The sequence below is a fragment of the Pseudophryne corroboree genome, chromosome 3, assembly GCF_028390025.1.
Source record: "Pseudophryne corroboree isolate aPseCor3 chromosome 3, aPseCor3.hap2, whole genome shotgun sequence".
NCBI classification, from domain to species: Eukaryota; Metazoa; Chordata; class Amphibia; order Anura; family Myobatrachidae; genus Pseudophryne; species Pseudophryne corroboree.
Genome location: NC_086446.1, coordinates 665,687,577 through 665,706,098, shown reverse-complemented (window position 1 = coordinate 665,706,098; position 18,522 = coordinate 665,687,577). Strand labels below are relative to the sequence as shown.

The 18,522-nt window shown below is 43.4% G+C and overlaps 1 protein-coding gene across 4 annotated transcripts in view; it reads right to left on the bottom strand.

The window, feature by feature from the left end:
- The window catches only part of LOC135058148 (S-antigen protein-like), a 36,291-nt gene extending 29,851 nt beyond the window's left edge, over window positions 1–6,440 (bottom strand). The window contains exon 1 of one of the 4 annotated variants that reach the window (XR_010244638.1): window positions 1,030–1,401. Coding sequence is in view for 3 of the 4 variants with exons in the window: in XM_063963731.1 (XP_063819801.1) it covers window positions 2,021–2,171 (151 nt within the window). In the remaining variant the exon portion in view is untranslated. Of the gene's footprint in view, window positions 1–1,029; window positions 1,402–2,020; window positions 2,197–6,352 lie in introns of those variants that run through there. The other 3 variants (XM_063963732.1, XM_063963731.1, XM_063963733.1) reach the window with 3 other exon arrangements.
- Window positions 6,441–18,522: the final 12,082 nt, after the last annotated feature.

The following is an 18,522-nucleotide window of genomic DNA, read 5'->3' as shown; positions in this document are numbered from 1 at the left end:
CATACCGGCCAAACGCAATTTTTTTTTAAAGGAGCAATCACTTACAAGGCAAGGTTTTGCCTTGTAAGTGAATGCCCCTTTAAAAAAACATCAGAGTTTTGGCGGCATCCCGCATGGCCGCCGAACTCGGGTGTCATTACATCCCGGCCATGTCCATTTTGCAAAGATCTGCTAGAAACTATCTATCTAGTGTATATATACACATATATATATATATATATATATATATATCCTTTGTGTGGGCGGCACTCAGAGACTTGCAAACAGCGTTTAAAGTGCAAAAAAAGACCCCACTGGGCCAATTTATTGGTAACGTTTCGGGGTGTTGTTCCCCTTCCTCAGACAATTTAACACATCAAAACCAGTGACTTTTATAGACAAAACAATCAAACCTGTGACTCTCCTGTGCCCTCCAGTGTGCGCCCCACGCTCCCGGCCGCCGTCCCTCCAAGGCACTTCCGGTCGCAGGACTACCGGAAGTGCCTTGGAGGGACGGCGGCCGGGAGCGTGGGGCGCACCCTGGAGGGCACAGGAGAGTCACAGGTTTGATTGTTTGATTGTTTTGTCTATAAAAGTCACTGGTTTTGATGTGTTAAATTGTCTGAGGAAGGGGAACAACATCCCGAAACGTTACCAATAAATTGGCCCAGTGGGGTCTTTTTTTGCACTTTAAACGCTGTTTGCAAGTCTCTGAGTGCTGCCCACACAAAGGATATATACACAGATGCTGTTCTGTAGGGAAGGCACCGGAGCAAGGTGAACGTAAGTCCGGAGTGCCAGGGACCCCAAATATATGGACATATATATATATATATATATATATATATAAAACGTATTCTTGAACTCCGGCACTCCTGGCTTTCCAAATATAATTGACCCGGTGTCTTCCAGATCAGTAAATGCAGAAAAGTCTCAGCGGCAGCACTCTCGGGTACATATAACAAGAAACGTACTAAACCAGTTGTTTCTACGTTTCAGTTTTATTGTGCAAAACTGTCATCCGGAATACCTAGTACAAATAGTTCCTACCTTAAGTAGTTTTCAACCACCCAGCGCATGGTTGGTTCTATATCGGAGGGGCTGAAGGGACCTTGTGACGTATTGAGGGGAGGAGCTACGTTACCAGGGGAGGAGCTACGGGCGAACAGGGTACCCGAAAAGTACCCTCGCGGGCTTGCTTCGCTCGCCACGCTTCGGGCACGGTGGCTCGCTCCGCTCCGCTCACCACCCAATTACTAAAGGTAATAGTTGGTGGCGTGGATAGTAGAGGAACTATCCCGCTGGCCTAGCTCCTCCCCCTTGCGTCGTAACTCCTCCCCTTTACGGAAAAGGTCCCTTAGCCCACTTGATTCTAGCATCTACCCCCAGGGCGCATGGTGCCAGAGCGCGCCAAATGTGAATTCAGCCGACGTCATCAGCGGCAGACAAGAATGTCTGACGCGTCAGTTTCAGCATCATTCTAAAAAAAGTGTGTATATCCGTCACCATGGAAACACATAGAATTCTGATACAATATAAACAAGCATAGTTTCAAGGTATCTATAACAGAACAATCTTTAGATCCTATAACTGCATGTGTCCACAAAGTTACAACGAATACAATATCAAATGCAACAAAATTAAAAACAATTATACAACAGATATTCATTTAACCCATTGGGCTGCAGTGCATTTAACTTATAAATCCACTTTGCTTCTTTCTGCAACAAAGCCCTGTCATGATCTCCTCCTCTCTTGTTTACGGGGACATGATCTATAATTTTATATTTGAGTTGTGCAAATGTGTGGCCAGCTGTTTTAAAGTGTCTAGCTACCGGCTGATCAATTGTTTTGCCCATAAGACACTGTTGGATGGCATTTCTATGTTGTGCCATCCGTTCTTTGAAGGACCTGACTGATTTGCCAACATATAATTTATCACATGGACATCGTATGTAATACACTAACTTGCTCCAGCAAATATATAGTGTATGTTTAATAAATATTTTTTTACCCGTAAAAGGGTGCAAAAAATAATTACCTACGTCTAAGTTTGTGCACGTTGTGCATCCTAAATATTTATATGCCCCAGGTTTCTTGGATAAAAAATGTGTCTGTGGAGATGTTAATGAAGCAATATCTGTCACCATAATTGTATCACGTATGTTTCTTCCCCTGCGATAACATGGCATTAACCTTTTATCCGCCAAAGACGGAAGTCCGGAAGTCTGGTATCTTTTTGAACTAGAGGCTAGTATCTTTTAGCTTCTCCTACTAATTTCTTACTGCCTCTATTGAAATCATTGACCCAAACCACCGAATTATATGGTGTCTCCCTAGTGGTTTTTACAGGTGGAATCTTTGTAATGTAATGGGTTACCGTACTCGCAATTCCTTAGGATACATAGAATATGCAGTGAGGAAGATGATGAAAAGATTAATTTACAAAATATGCGTCGCAAATTTTTAGAAAGAGGCTATTCTAGTCGAGGCCATGCAACGTGCATTATTGATGCCAAAGATTCCACCTGTAAAAACCACTAGGGAGACACCATATAATTCGGTGGTTTGGGTCAATGATTTCAATATTGGCAGTAAGAAATTAGTAGGAGAAGCTAAAAGATACTGGCCTCTAGTTCAAAAAGATACCAGACTTCCGTCTTTGGCGGATAAAAGGTTAATGCCATGTTATCGCAGGGGAAGAAACATACGTGATACAATTATGGTGACAGATATTGCTTCATTAACATCTCCACAGACACATTTTTTATCCAAGAAACCTGGGGTATATAAATATTTAGGATGCACAACGTGCACAAACTTAGACGTAGGTAATTCTTTTTTGCACCCTTTTACGGGTAAAAAAATATTTATTAAACATACACTAACTTGCTCCAGCAAATATATAGTGTATTACATACGATGTCCATGTGATAAATTATATGTGGGCAAATCAGTCAGGTCCTTCAAAGAACGGATGGCACAACATAGAAATGCCATCCAACAGTGTCTTATGGGCAAAACAGTTGATCAGCCGGTAGCTAGACACTTTAAAACAGCTGGCCACACATTTGCCCAACTCAAATATAAAATTATAGATCATGTCCCCGTAAACAAGAGAGGAGGAGATCATGACAGGGCTTTGTTGCAGAAAGAAGCAAAGTGGATTTATAGGTTAAATGCATTGCAGCCCAATGGGTTAAATGAATATCTGTCATATAATTGTTTTTAATTTTGTTGCATTCGATATTGTATTCGTTGTACCTTTGTGGACACATGCAGTTATAGGATCTAAAGATTGTTCTGTTATAGATACCTTGAAACTATGCTTGTTTATATTGTATCAGAATTCTATGTGTTTCCATGGTGACAGATATACACACTTTTTTTAAAATGATGCTGAAACTGATGCGTCAGACAACTAGTAACTGTAGTACTGGTCGCACAGGTTATTTCCTATTGAGAGAATGACCCCAATTTAAATTATCCAAAACACATTTGTGTTATTCCGTGTATAACGTGTATATACTGAAAAATACTTAATAAAGGACTGAATACACGTTAGAACATCAGTGACATGGTTCACATTTATAATGATCTCCCAATCATCATAGATCTATTGAAAGCACATGTTAAATAACCATTAAGCTTGTGAAACCCCTTTTCCATAAATATCACAATAAATATTTAAAAAAACTGTGTAACTTTGGGTGCTTGATGCATTAAAGTATCAGACTATATTGACAAAGGTTTAATTATTATTGCACTTTCTTGGGTCATCCAAATAAAGGAATGAACAGTGCATAGATTGTGAATTAGTACATATTCAGATAAGAATAGAGTGAGCCCTAATTATCTCTTGTTATAATAAAGAGGGATTAAATCCTGAATGATCTCATATGGATCATTAAACAACATAGCCGCATAGTGATTCGGAGAGATAAAGGGTTAAGAGAGTAACATTGTGACAAGGGACTACTGATTATTTATCATCAGCAGCGATTTCAGCTGTAAACAAGCCCTACATTTTATTACAACAAAACCAAGACAAGGTCATTACTTATAAACACCAGCTAAAAGATCTAAGGCTGCCAAAGTCTAATCTGTGAACTGACAGCTGCTGTTTCTCTCTTAGGTGATACATTTGTATCATTATGTTTATGGTTCTCTTCTAATGGATGTAACATCATTTATGGAGTTCAGGAGGGCACTCAGATGCTTTTGAGACATATTTGAAGCTTGACCAGAGTTCTGTTACCATTCCTGTGATACATTGAAAGTATAACACACAGTATTGGGTGATCATTCTATTAAGTATAATTACTGTTACTACTATACACAGCAAATCATTAGACTGTTACCATTATTATATTAGAGCATACACCATGAAAATTGGAGTCCTGTTTCCCAAACGGTCTCACACTATAAATCCTGGGAGGCATTAGAAAATTTGAGACATTTATTTAAGGAGTTCCTTTACAGCTAGTAGAAACGTAGTGTAAAAATTAACTACAGCTATATAGGAATTATATACTCCTGATACACTCCTCATTATCCTGAAACCTTATGAATAATATAGGAGTCATTTGGGTGATATGTAGTGTGCAGCTCTTTCAATTTTAATCAAGATTTCTTTCTTATTTACACTACTTTACTTTTCCTTTTAATATTCGCTGGTTTTACCATATATTACAATAAAAGTTATATTTTAATATAAGATTGTGTGCACCACTTTAGGGCATTTCGAACCCTTTCCCTTCTTCTCTGATGCATCAGACACTCTTGCCTGCCGCTGATGACGTCGGCTGAGTTCACATTTGGCGCGCTCTGGCACCATGCGCTGGGTGTTTGAAAACTACTTAAGGTAGGAATTGTTTGTACTAGGTATTCCTGATGATGGTTTTGCACAATAAAACTGAAACGTATAAACAACTGGTTTAGTACGTTTCTTGTTATATGTACCTGAGAGTGCCGCCGCTGAGACTTTGCTATATATATATATATATATATATATATATATCTATCTCCAAGGAGCAAGTGTCTGTCGCTCCAGCGAAACAAGTAGCAGCAAGTCTAAGTGCCTTTCCACACATATAAAGGAGAGAGATAAGACAGCACTCCGAATTATGAAATAATCAAACAGCCACAGCATTCAGTATCTAAGCCAGTGAGTCCGAAACTCGGTCCTCAAGGACCCACAACAGTTCATGTTTTCCAGGTCACCTAGCAGGTGCACAGGTGTACTCATTACTCACTGATACATTAAAAGATCCACAGGTGGAGCTAATTATTTCACCTGGAGACCTGTTTGGGAAACACTGATCAAAACCAACATGTCAGGGACATTGGGCCTTATTCAGACTTGCCCACTGATGCAGCCAACAGCGCAGTTTGCCAATGCAGGCAAACTGCGCACGTGCAGAGGCCACATCGCACCTGCGTGACCTTACACATTGCAGCTGCATCCCAAAAGGATGCGGAGCAATGTGATTGACAGTGGTGGGCTTCGCGGGGCAGCGACGTGGCATTGCAGAGGTGTGGTGGGCTGAATGGGACATGCAAGGAGCGTATTCGGGGCGGCTGCGTGACATCACATGCAGCCGCTCCGATTAAAAAAAATGGCGGCAGACCACCAGGGATCACCCTTAGGCCACTGTGTCCAAAATGTAATTGTGGATGAATCATGAGGCATCGCCACACATGCTGGGCGGCCTTGTCCTGTGCTGGGCAGCCCCCGGCATGTGAGGAGATGGATGCAGATCTTGCTGCATATGCAGTGATCTGCGTCTATCTCTGACTAAGGTCCATTTTCCCTTTTATCAAGACATGTCTTAAAAAAAGGGATAAGGTCCCCGACACTTTCAAATCTTATCACACCCCCTATCTCCCGTCTAACTGACGGGAAATAAAGGGGCGATATTTAAAGGCCCGCCATTGTCACACTGATTGCGCCAATTATAGTCAGGTTTAGGCGCGCAAAGCTCCTAATCCCGACTAAAGTAATAGGCACGTTCGTGAAAAGACCAGTGTGGGCACCCAAATGGGTCTCTTTAGGCGCGTTTCAGCTCGCTACCCCCTGGGGGTAGCGAGCTGAAATGTACTTGTCGCGCCCATCGACAGTAACATTAAAATATTGCCGGCGGGTGCGATTGCGTCCGGGAGGGAAGAAAGGACACTTGAATCCGTCCTTGGCTTAGAGACTGACTCTTGTGGCTGTTTGATTATTATGATTCGGAGGGCTGTCCGATTTCCCTCCTGTTTTTATAAGATAGATAAATAGATAGATAGATAGATAGATAGATAGATAGATAGATAGATAGATAGATAGATAAACACATATATGTATCCACTTGGGGAGGAGCATGGTACTTACCAGGTTTTCCTTGTGGAAAGGCTAGTGCCTGACCAACTAGGGCCAGAAAGATGAGGTACTTCATGCCCACTGACAGTTTCAGGTGCAGTTCCCTGGAAAAGAAGAGAGCAGGGCTTTTTAGAATGATGATGGAATCACAGGCTGTATTTAAAGTCCGTGTTTTGACACGCCCCTTGTGAATAACTTTTTCTGATTTGTAAGTACAGGTGAGTGGGAGGGAGCGGAGAATGAGTCTGCACAAATAATATTGGTTGAGGCAACAAAGGTAATGGGGGAAAGAGTCACGTGTATAGAGTACATTGTTCTGGAGCTTAACCACAAATTACACAATATTTCAATTCATCAGAGCATGTATCTCTTGAGGAATTGATTACACATTTGTTTCCTAAAGTGATTTCTGTCCTTATGTTTCACTTGTCAATGGTGCTTAATTGTGAAGAGGAATATTTAGTTAAAAATAGTCATGCAATGCCAGGGATTAAAGCATATATACATTAGGTATGAAACCATAAAATATATAAATGTAAATAACTTTTCTCTGGCTGGGTCCACAGGACTATCCACAGGATAACATTGGGATATTGTCGAGCGACAGCAAAAATGGCACCAACACGGTCACGAGCTTTCTGGCCTCCCAGGATGCATTGGGGCCTTCACCATATAGTCCCACCCACTGACTCAGTCAGATCAGTTTTTTGCTTGGTGCGGCAGGAAGCCGCATGGTCGCAGGGCTGCTGAGAGTAGCAGCCTCAAGCTTTTATTATTTTATTTTTATAGACTTACTATATTGTGTTTTTTTTTTAGCGACTTTTCCTAATAGCGTCTTAAACGCATACAAGAAAGAGTCGCTCCAACAACTCCTCACCGGGTCGCAACAACGCTTACCTTCGGGTATTAGTGCTGTCTCGACGGGCGTCTGTGTCGGATGTTCTAGCAGGTCCAGCAGACGTAACCAGGCTGTGGCCGGAGCATGGGGAGATGGTGAGTCTTTGGACTTCCTCTTACTAGAGGGGTCAGGACACAGCTACACTGATTTGGTGGAGACTACAATCAGTGTGTTGATGCGCCGAACATCTCAAGTGTGACAGCGCTGCGCTCCGGGGATCATAGGCGCCAGGACTAGGTAGAAGCCGCGATCCTGGGAGTTTAAGTCAACAGGGGGATTCAGACGCTCTCCTGGCCGCCCCTCCTCCGAGTTCATGGCCAGTTACCGCGCGTCTCTCGTTTCATGAACTGTATGACCTCACTTCTGGCTCAGACGCTACCACGAGGGTACTCGGTCGCAGCTTAGACACTGCGTTTGTGTACACTATAAATCCCTCCCAGACCGAGTCGCAGGCCTTAGCGTCTGCATACACGTGGAAGCTGCTCAGCGTCCGTGTCCGCCAGTGAGCGACTGTGTCCGTTATCAGTTATCAAGTGCAGTAGTGTACATCAGTAGCGTCTGAATCCACTCAGCATTTTACGAGCGTATTTGCTTGGATATGGAAGTGTGGTGAGTCTCCCTGTATCCCACTCTCCGGAGGCAGGGTATACAGTACTAAAAATTCTCTCTACTTCTTAGTATGTATTGTTAATTTTTAGTACCTATTGCATATGAGATCTGTATATTACTGTGTTTTTTGCATGTTATGTTGACAAAAAGAACCAGTTAAAAAACAGAAGTACAATTTTCCTACTTACTGTATGTATAAGTTGTTATGGAGGTTGTATTCTCATATGACAAGGGCCCTCATTCCGAGTTGTTCGCTCGTTCTTTTCCTTCGCATCGGTGCGATTTTCCGCTAACTGCGCATGCGCAATATTCACACTGCGGCTGCGCCAAGTAAATTTGCTAAGAAGTTTGGTATTTTACTCACGGCATTACGAGGTTTTTTCTTCGTTCTGCTGATCGTAGTGTGATTGACAGGAAGTGGGTGTTTCAGGGCGGAAACTGGCCGTTTTATGGGTGTGTGTGAAAAAACGCAGCCGTTTCTGGGAAAAACGCGGGAGTGGCTGGAGAAACGGGTGAGTGTCTGGGCGAACGCTGGGTGTGTTTGTGACGTCAAACCAGGAACGACAAGCACTGAACTGATCGCACTGGAAGAGTAAGTCTCGAGCTACTCAGAAACTGCAAAGTAAAATCTTTTCGCAATATTGCGAATACTTCGTTCGCAATTCTGCTAAGCTAAGATTCACTCCCAGAGGGCGGCGGCTTAGCGTGTGCACTGCTGCGAAAAGCGGCTAGCGAGCGAACAATTCGGAATGAGGGCCAATGTCTAATGCTTTAACATGTGACTGACTGCTAGTATGTATGCTGACTTTTCTGTGTAATGTCAGTCCTGTTCTGACCCTCAAATCAGGTGCAGTGGTCAGATTGATCTCACCTCTATATACTGACATATAGGGTGATTTTCAGTCACAAACTGTGTAGTCAATAACAGATTAATACCATGTCTGTGAGCGGCAAAAGTGATGAGGAGAATTTATCAAGCACTCCTACAGCCCTAACATGCTTATCTTGTAAGTCAGGGGTAATTGATATGAATCAATTGGTCACTTATGAGGGTTTGTGTGCAAATTGTTTCGCTTTTCAGCGAAGTAAAAAACAGGAGTTGGTTCAACCACCAACAGAGCCACCATGGAATATGTTCGCAAAGACTTTATCTTCAATAGCGGACAGGTTAACTCCGGTAGCACCACCTCAAGGGTTAGGTTACACTATGAACCCATATATGCAGCTCCCTTCCTATGGTTTGGTTCCAGTAGCCTCTACAAGCAACCAAGGGGCAGGTAAGACTAAAGCAGATTCGTCTGTGTGGCAGACTACACAAGATGATACATCGGATGATGATACAATAGATTTGAATACTCCGTATGATGATCAGTCGCAGAGTTTTAGTTCAGAAGATGTAGCTGAACTTATTAATGCTGTGAAGGCTGTTCTCTCGTTGGAAGAGTCAGCCAAGACAGTGTTAAAAACTAAAGCACCTGTATTTAAACGAACAAAATCAGTGAAAACTGAATTCCCAGCGTCAGATGAGCTGACGGAAATGATGGATGAGTCTTGGGCAGCGCCCAGTAAAAAGTATAAGATTCCTAAAAGATGGGATTCTTATTATCCATTTCCAGCTGTGGATTGTTCGAAAAGAGAAATTCCTCCAAAAGTAGATGCACATGTTCTGCGACTGGTGCATAAATCTGTTTTACCACTGTCATCTACCTCACTAAATGATGTCACAGACAGAACGGTAGAGAGCCTTTTGAAAAATATATTTTCTCTAGTAGGAGCAGTGGTAAGATCTGCTATGGCTTCTGCCTGGGTAGCAAAGGCAATGGGCGAATGGATAGAGGAACTAGAGAATTACATCCCTTCTCCTACGAGGGAGCAAGAGGATTGTTTTTGCTGTATAAGACAATCTGCCCAGTATTTGGTAGAAGCAGCAATTGATGTAGGTACAGTTGCTTCTAAAGCTTCAGCCTTGACAGTAGTCGCTCGCAGAGCAGTTTGGCTACGTACCTGGAAGGCAGATGCGGAATCCAAGAAAGAATTGGAAGCATTGCCTTTTGTCGGTAATATTTTATTTGGAAAACCTTTATTGGATATCCTAGAATCAGAGGCTGAATCGAAAAAGGTCAGATTTCTGGCTGCTTATAACCCTAAGTGCAAGGGTTTAAAATTTCGCTCATTTCGTTGGCAAAGTAAAGCGAAAGCTAAAGAGGAGCCTAAGCAACCCCAGTTTAAATCCAGGGGTAGGAAGCAGTGGGCTAGCAAAAAGCCAGCTTCAAAGCCTGAACAGAAGCCATCAGCCTGAAGAGACGGGCCTCCGCCTGGAGGATTCCAGGGTTGGGGGCTGACTCCTTCATTTTACACACATATGGCAACAGTCAACAGCAGATGCTTGGGTGCAGAAGGTAGTATCTCAGGGGTATGGGTTCCAATTCAGGAGGCAGCCTCCTCAAAGATTTTTTTGCACCAGCCCGTCTCGTATAGAGTCGAAGGCCAATGCCCTGCAAGAAGCAGTCCAGAAATTACTGCAGTCAGGTGTGATTGTCCCAGTACCTCCATCAGAAAGGGGACAGAGATTTACTCCAATCTATTTCTAATCCAGAAACCAAATGAGTCATATCGACCAATTCTCAATCTGAAAATGTTGAACAAATACATATGGATCCCAAAGTTCCACATGGAGACATTACGCTCCATAATGTTGGCTATGGAACCGGGAGACTACATGGTATCTCTGGATGTACGGGATGCTTACCTACATGTGCCTATAGCACTGTCGCATCAGTGCTACCTCAGGTTTGCCATCCTCCAAGAACATTTTCAGTTCCAAGCTCTGCCCTTCGGGCTAGCTACAGCGCCCAGGGTGTTTAACAAGATCATGGTAGTTATGGCAGCTTGTCTGCGCAAACAGGGGATAAGAATATTCCCATACCTAGACGACCTGTTAATCTTAGCACAGTCGCAAGATTTACTGTTGAGCCATCTTCAACAGATGATAGTTTGTTTACAGAGACACGGGTGGCTCATAAATTGGGAAAAGTCGTCCCTGAATCCGTCACAGCGGATGGTTCATTTGGGGGCCATACTGGATTCAGACCTACAGAAAGTTCTCCTACCAGTGAAAAAGATAGTCAAGGTACAGGTCATGGCTCAGGAAGCGTTGCACGCCCAGACAATGTCAGTCCATGCAGCAATGCGACTGTTGGGTCTGATGGTATCAACCTTCGACATGGTGGAATATGCGTAATTCCATTCCAGACCGTTGCAGCACCTTATTCTGATCAAATGAAACGGAAATCATCAGACGACAAAAAAGCAGATGATAAAGTTTCCAGTAAGTGTAAAAAGGTCTCTAGCGTGGTGGCTACAGACAGACCATTTAAACAAGGGGTGACCCTTTTGTATAAAAGAGTGGCAAGTCCTGACAACAGATGCCAGCCTACAGGGCTGGGAGGGCTGTACTCGGAAGCCTATGGTTCCAGGGAAAATGGACTGCAAGGGAAAGTCGCCTGCCAATAAATCTGTTAGAAATAAGGGCCGTGTACTTGGCTCTAGTTCAGGCAAAGGACAATCTGCAGGGAAGACCGGTCCAGATTTGCGTAGACAATGCGACGGCAGTAGCGTACCTCAATCATCAGGGAGGTACTCACAGCAAGAGACTGATGGAGGAAGTAACTACCATTCTAAAATGGGCGGAACTCCATCTCCCAGCATTGTCAGCAGTATTTGTCCCGGGTGTACTAAACTGGGAAGCGGATTTTCTCAGTCGGCACACCATTCAGGAAACCGAATGGGCACTACACCCAGAAGTGTTTCAGACACTGGTGAACAGATGGGGTCTACCAGAGATAGACCTTATGGGGTCTCGTGTAAACAACAAAGTTCCAAGGTACGGATCGAGAACAAGGGACCCAGGAGCGGTCCTTTTAGACGCATTGTCAGTAGAATGGAGGTTTCAGCTGGCGTATCTGTTCCCTCCAATATCTCTGTTACCTAGAGTAGTGAGAAAGATAAAACAAGCAGAAGGAGCAATGATTCCAATAACTCCAGCTTGGCCAAGAAGGCATTGGTACACAGATCTGTTGAGAATGTCTGTGGAAGCACCGATACTGCTCCCTCAACGTCCAGATCTACTAATGCAGGGTCCTTGTTGTCACAGTCATCTAGATCGCCTGTCTTTGACGGCGTGGCTGTTGAAACCTCTATCTTAGAGGCTAAAGGATTTTCGAAGCAAGTAATCCAAACTATGCTTAGAGCAAGAAAGCCTTCTTCGGCCCATGTGTATCATGGAACTTGGCAAGCCTATATTCATTGGTGTACTGGAAAAAAATTCAATCCGAGATCCTTTAAAGTGTCCAGGATTTTGGATTTCCTTCAAGCAGGATTGGATAAAGGTTTGAAAGTTGCTTCCTTGAGGGTTCAAGTATCAGCGTTAACTGTAAGGTTTCAGTGAAAGATTGCTGATTTACAGGATGTACGTACGTTTTTCCAAGGAGTAGTACATATTCAACCTCCATTTGTTCCTCCTGCAGCTCCCTGGGATCTGAATTTAGTTCTTAAATTTCTCCAGGGTCCTCTGTTTGAACCACTTAAGAGAGTAGATCTTAAGTGGTTAATGGCTAAAGTTCTTTTTTTACTGGCAATGGCGTCAGCCAGAAGAGTGTCAGATTTAGGAGCATTATCGTGTAAGTCTCCTTTCCTAAGTTTTTTTTCCAGACAGAGCAGTTCTCAGAATGAGATCTAGTTATCTTCCAAAGGTGGTATCAAAGTTTCACCTGAATGAAGAGATTGTAGTCCCAGTTTTTCAGGTATCAGGACTTTCTGCGGGAGAAGTGTCGCTGGACATGGTCCGGGCTTTAAGAATCTACACAGATCGTACTAGTGCCATCAGGAAAACAGATTCTCTCTTCATCCTCTACGGATTCCATAGAAGAGGATGGCCTGCTAGTAAACAGACGCTGGCGAGATGGCTCCGAATGATAATATCAGAAGCTTATTCTCATGCAGATCTCCCTACTCCGGCTAATGTCTCTGCACACTCTACATGTAAGGTAGGTCCTTCTTGGGCAGCACAACAGAGTGCTTCAGCAGAACAGATATGTAGGGCAGCCACATGGTCTTCCACAAACACATTCATTAGACATTATGCCTTGGATACTTTTGCCTCTCATGACGCAGACTTCGGGCGAAAGGTCCTCCTGTGCAATCAGGAGCGTCCCCACCACTAAAATGGCTTTGGGAATCCCAATGTTATCCTGTGGATAATCCTGTGGACCCAGCCAGAGAAATATACATTATGGTAAGAACTTACCATTGATAACGTGATTTCTCTTATGTCCACAGGTATCCACAGGGATCCCACCCTGACGCATCTGATTTGAGGATCTAGACAATCACTAAAACCTCTTCCTTCTTGTATGGAAGGGTGTGCATGTGTGTTCTTATCGCCTAAACAGGTCTCTACCTGATGTTCCTGCCTAAAATCGCTGTGGAAAGAACTGATCTGACTGAGTCAGTGGGTGGGACTATATGGTAAAGGCCCCAATGCATCCTGGGAGGCCAGAAAGCTTGTGACCGTGTTGGTGCCATTTTCGCTGTCACTCGACAATATCCCAATGTTATCCTGTGGATACCTGGGGACATAAGAGAAATCACGTTATCAACGGTAAGGTCTTACCATAACGTATATATTTTCTATAATGCTGACACCTTGAAAGGACACCATTACTGTAAGAAGTCGATTTGAGGAGCTCACCTACATAAGATGAAGAGAGTTATCACACCAACACTTCTCATGCAATCATCTTTACAGCTTCAAAAGCTCTCATCACTTCATTCTCTCGTTTTCAACACAGTAGAGTTTTGAAATCCCACACTTTATAAAACGTGCTTAAAATGTTTAGTGTGACAGGGTCTGCTCTGATATAAACAGTCTTAATTGGACAGCATTTTTATTAAACACATTCCTCATATACTGAATATATGGGTGGCACTTTAAGAAATGTATAATGTAACACACCGAGTCTTTGATAATCTAATAAAATATTTCAGTCATGTTTAACGCCTTTCCTCAGGAATATGACTGAAACTTCGGATTAGTTTATTACAGATTCTGTGTGTTACTTTGTGAAGTCCTAGGAGTGCCACCCTTACATAGTGGTTTGAAAATTGGAGAGGATCTGCTTTTTCTAGGAGGGCACTTAGGCACCTATTATCCATTAGGAGAAGTGACAACCAATACTAGTTTATCTGTTCAAAATTCCCTCCGTAAATGTGCTATACGTACAAGTTCAAAGGCGGCACTCAGGATAAACGACCTCAAACCTGATTATAGTTGAATAATCCTATTTAACATCCTTTGTACTGAGTGAAGCATCTTTGAACTATATATATATATATATATATATATATAAAAGGGCGATATATATATGTATATAGACAAAGACTGCGCAATATAACCTGTTTCCAACAAGTCCAATATACTCCAATATGTGGTGTTTATGAGATGTTTCAGTGCAGCCAATTCCTTTGAGCCGTCCCACCGGCTCGATACATGTAGAGAAAGCACATCAGCGCTCAGCAGTATGAACAAGGTAGAAAACGCCGGGTGTAAACGTACGGGTATACCGCACTCGACCCACAGGAAGGAAGTCACTCCGTCCACTGCTCTATTTCGATAATCCTGACCGGTTTCATCACACTGGACTTCGTCAAGGGAGGTGTGGCCTTACAGAACACTGCTGGTGTTTTTATAGCAGCTCTCAGAGTCCATTCTTTATTGGCAACATTGTAACACCTGCATGTTTTTCAAAAACTAATTCAAAAAGGCAACAGTTGCATTCAAATAAAATCTTATTCCAATACAATGAGGGTAATTCCAAGTTGATCGCAGCAGGATTTTTGATAGCAATTGGGCAAAACCATGTGCACTGCAGGGGGGGGCAAATATAACATTTGCAGAGAGAGTTAGATTTGGGAGGGTAATTTTATTTCTGTGCAGGGTAAATACTGACTGCTTTATTTTTACACTGCAAATTAGATTGCAGATTGAACACACCCCACCCAAATCTAACTCTCTCTGCACATGTTATATCTGCCTCCCTTGCAGTGCACATGGTTTTGCCCAATTGCTAACAAAAATCCTGCTGCGATCAACTTGGAATTACCCCCAATGTCACAATACATTCACTCTTTATATCGAGGACCATACCTGAATTTTAAGGGCTTTGTATATAAAAACCACAACATCCCAGTTTAATACACTCATTTAACCCTCTCAAGAATAGATATTAAAGAGGGTATATAATAATTTTAAAACTTCTGCCCACATTCAGGTATAGTACATCAGTATTATTACAAAATATACAGTATATATATATATATATAATACATACACATTACTTCTAAACATATACAATCTAGATTAAACCATCATTTATCACAAATAAATCCTCCAAATACCAACTTTACATGGCAGCAAATGTATTAGAACAGATTACCCTATTCGCTCTATGGGGGTGATTCAGACCTGATCACATGCAGGCTGTTTTTTGCACTGCTGTGACCAGGTAATCGCCGCCTACACGGGAGGGGGTAATCGCTGTGCAGGGGTGCGATCGCTTGTGCAGAGAGCTGCACAAACAAAAGTTTGTGCAGTCTCTGCACAGCTCAGGACTTACTCAGCCACTGCGATGATCTGACCAGGAGTGGACGTCAGGAGCCCTCCCTCCAAACGGCTGGGCACGCCTGCGTTTTTCCGGACACTCCTCAAAAACGGTCAGTTGACACCCACAAACAGCCTCTTCCTGTCAATCTTCTTGCGATCGCTGGTGCGATCGCTTTCTTCATTAAAGCCGTCACTGTCCGACGATCCCCGTCGCTGGTCGCTGACACACCTGCGCATTGCGAAGCATACGCATGCGCAGTACAGACCCGATCGCACCACTGCAAAAAAGCTAGCGTGCGATCGGGTCTGAATGACCCCCTATATTCATTAAAACTAACAACTTTACTAGGAAAGAACCGATATTCACATTGATAATTACATATATCTACCCACCTGATTGCACACCCTCCAGGCATCACAAAGGAGTAATTAAACTCAAACAACAATGTAAAACCAGTGTGCACAACCGACGATAGAATTCATTTAAAAAGGGCATTATGAATACCCTTATTAACTTTGGGTTTTGCTCAATAAATGTGTGTGTTTTATCTTAAGTACATTTAGAATTAACATGTATGCCTCTGTTCCACAGCGTGACTCGAGGAGGGCAGTGAGGACAGTTCAGCGGCTCTGAGGATGTTGCTAGGCAATGGTGCACATTGTGTACACGGCGCCACGACAACGCCGGCGGAAGCCATCTGACATCACCGGATGCGATGCACCGCAATCACCAGCTGGTGGAAGCACGGTCCAGACCCGGCTCTCCCGCGGCGTGATGTCTCCAGCCTATTGGGGTAAGTTGTGCTTTACATACTGTTTATTCTGTTCATTCGCTGGCCTTGAAAACGGTGCATTGCAGCACCGAAACGTCGGCCCTGTGTAGCAATATGTTACTTCACTAAATTATTTTGATTGCATTTACATCTGGAGTGCCTCAGTTTCTTTTGCCTGTTATATATATATATATATATATATATATATATATATATACTGTATATATATATATATATATATAAACACATACAGATGGAGCCTCCATTATCTTTGCCTGCCTAGTCGCAGACGTGCACTCCCTGCGTGACTAGGCAATCCCTCTACCCAGTCACGCTAAGAGTGCACAGAGACGCTCCCATTCAGAGCGACTCTGTCTGGGCGCTTGGACGGAGACGCTCTCCATTCAAGACGGAGACGCTTACAGTGATTAGGTGCGCCCGGGCGGGTGCGCCTAGTCACCCACAGAGCAAAGACAATGAGGCTCCATCTGTATACACATACAATACTGTGCAAAAGTTTAGGCAGGTGTAAAAAAAATGCTGCAAAGTAATAATGCTTTCAAAAATAGAAGCGATAATAATTTATTTTATCAATTAAAAAATGCAAAGTGAATGAACAGAAGAGAAATCTAAATCAATTCAATGCTTCTTCGGTTAAGAGCCGCTGCTTTTAAAAACAAAAGATTTTATGTGACCCTAGCCATAGCAAGCTCTGGAGTAAAGTGGAATGACATCACATGGCTGCGCCATGCATAGCAGGATGACGTCAAATGGCTGCATCCCTCAGGCCTCGGTCACGTGCACCCGTCAGAGGGAACACTGGATACTTCACTTTCACACAGGGAGATATAAGGTAAGCCATGTTTGATTTGCACTGCTTATATGTAGCCTAATGACGGGGCTCTAGTAGCCCAGAAACATTGATTATATGAAGTTAATTCATTCACTAAGCAAAATCTGGATTGCCATGCAGTATTTTCTAGGACAGCTACCAGTGAACACTTTGGATACTGTGTGTGTGTGTGTGTGTGTGTGTGTGTGTGTGTGTGTGTGTGTGTGTGTGTGTGTGATGCAGTCACCTCTACCCATTCTGTCCAACCTCACCTCTTATCAATCCAGTGCTCTACCCCCCATCTGCCGTTTTGTCTCACCCCTACTGCCTTAATACATGCCAGCTCCATATTGTTCCTTCCCCCTGCTAACATATTTTCTCATGGTTCTCCACCTGAAAAAGGTCTATTCTGTCTGCTAAGCATGGGCGGCCATGCAGCGTTGGACTGGCCCACAGAGGTACACTAAATGAGGGCCCACCCCCTCCTCTAGAAATCAAGTTCCAGACTGTGCTCTTGATCTATACATACAGTTAGGGCTCGTGCAAGCTTACTGTATGCCCTAGGCATCATTTGACACACCGCCCCTGCTCCCCCAAATTCATAATATGCCACACTTTTGTGCCCCCAAACTGCCAAACAGCTATGCCCCAAATTTATTGTATGCAACAGTGTGAATTATGCCATACAATGCCCCAATGCATATTTATGCTACACATGTGCACCAATATGTCAGCACCCATTAACCCTCCCCTCCTCCCACACACACACACACACACACACACACACACACACACACACACACACACACACACACACACACTAATCCTGCCAGGACTCTTTAAAATCAGTTAAAATAACATAATTTGGGCCTATTTTTGATATTACAATATTATTAACCTCAGTAACATTAATTTCCAGTCAATTTTGACCAGTTTAGGCCAAAGGGTTGCGTCGAGGTAGCTGGATGACTAAGCTAAGTGACAGCAGTGGGCGGCACAAACATGTGGCACTTAAATTTCCAACATGACACATCTAGGAAACAGAATGCACTGCAGTGGCAGACAGGGTGGCATTTTAATTAGGGATGAGCGGGTTCGGTTCCTCGGAATCCGAACCCGCCCGAACTTCAGTTTTTTTTACACGGGGCCGAGCGACTCGGATCTTCCCGCCTTGCTCGGTTAACCCGAGCGCGCCCGAACGTCATCATCCCGCTGTCGGATTCTCGCGAGGCTCGGATTCTATCGCGAGACTCGGATTCTATATAAGGAGCCGCGCGTCGCCGCCATTTTCACACGTGCATTGAGATTCATAGGGAGAGGACGTGGCTGGCGTCCTCTCCGTTTATAGAGAAGAGAGTGAGACAGTAGAGAGAGACACAGTAGTAATTTTGGGGAGCATTAGGAGGAGTA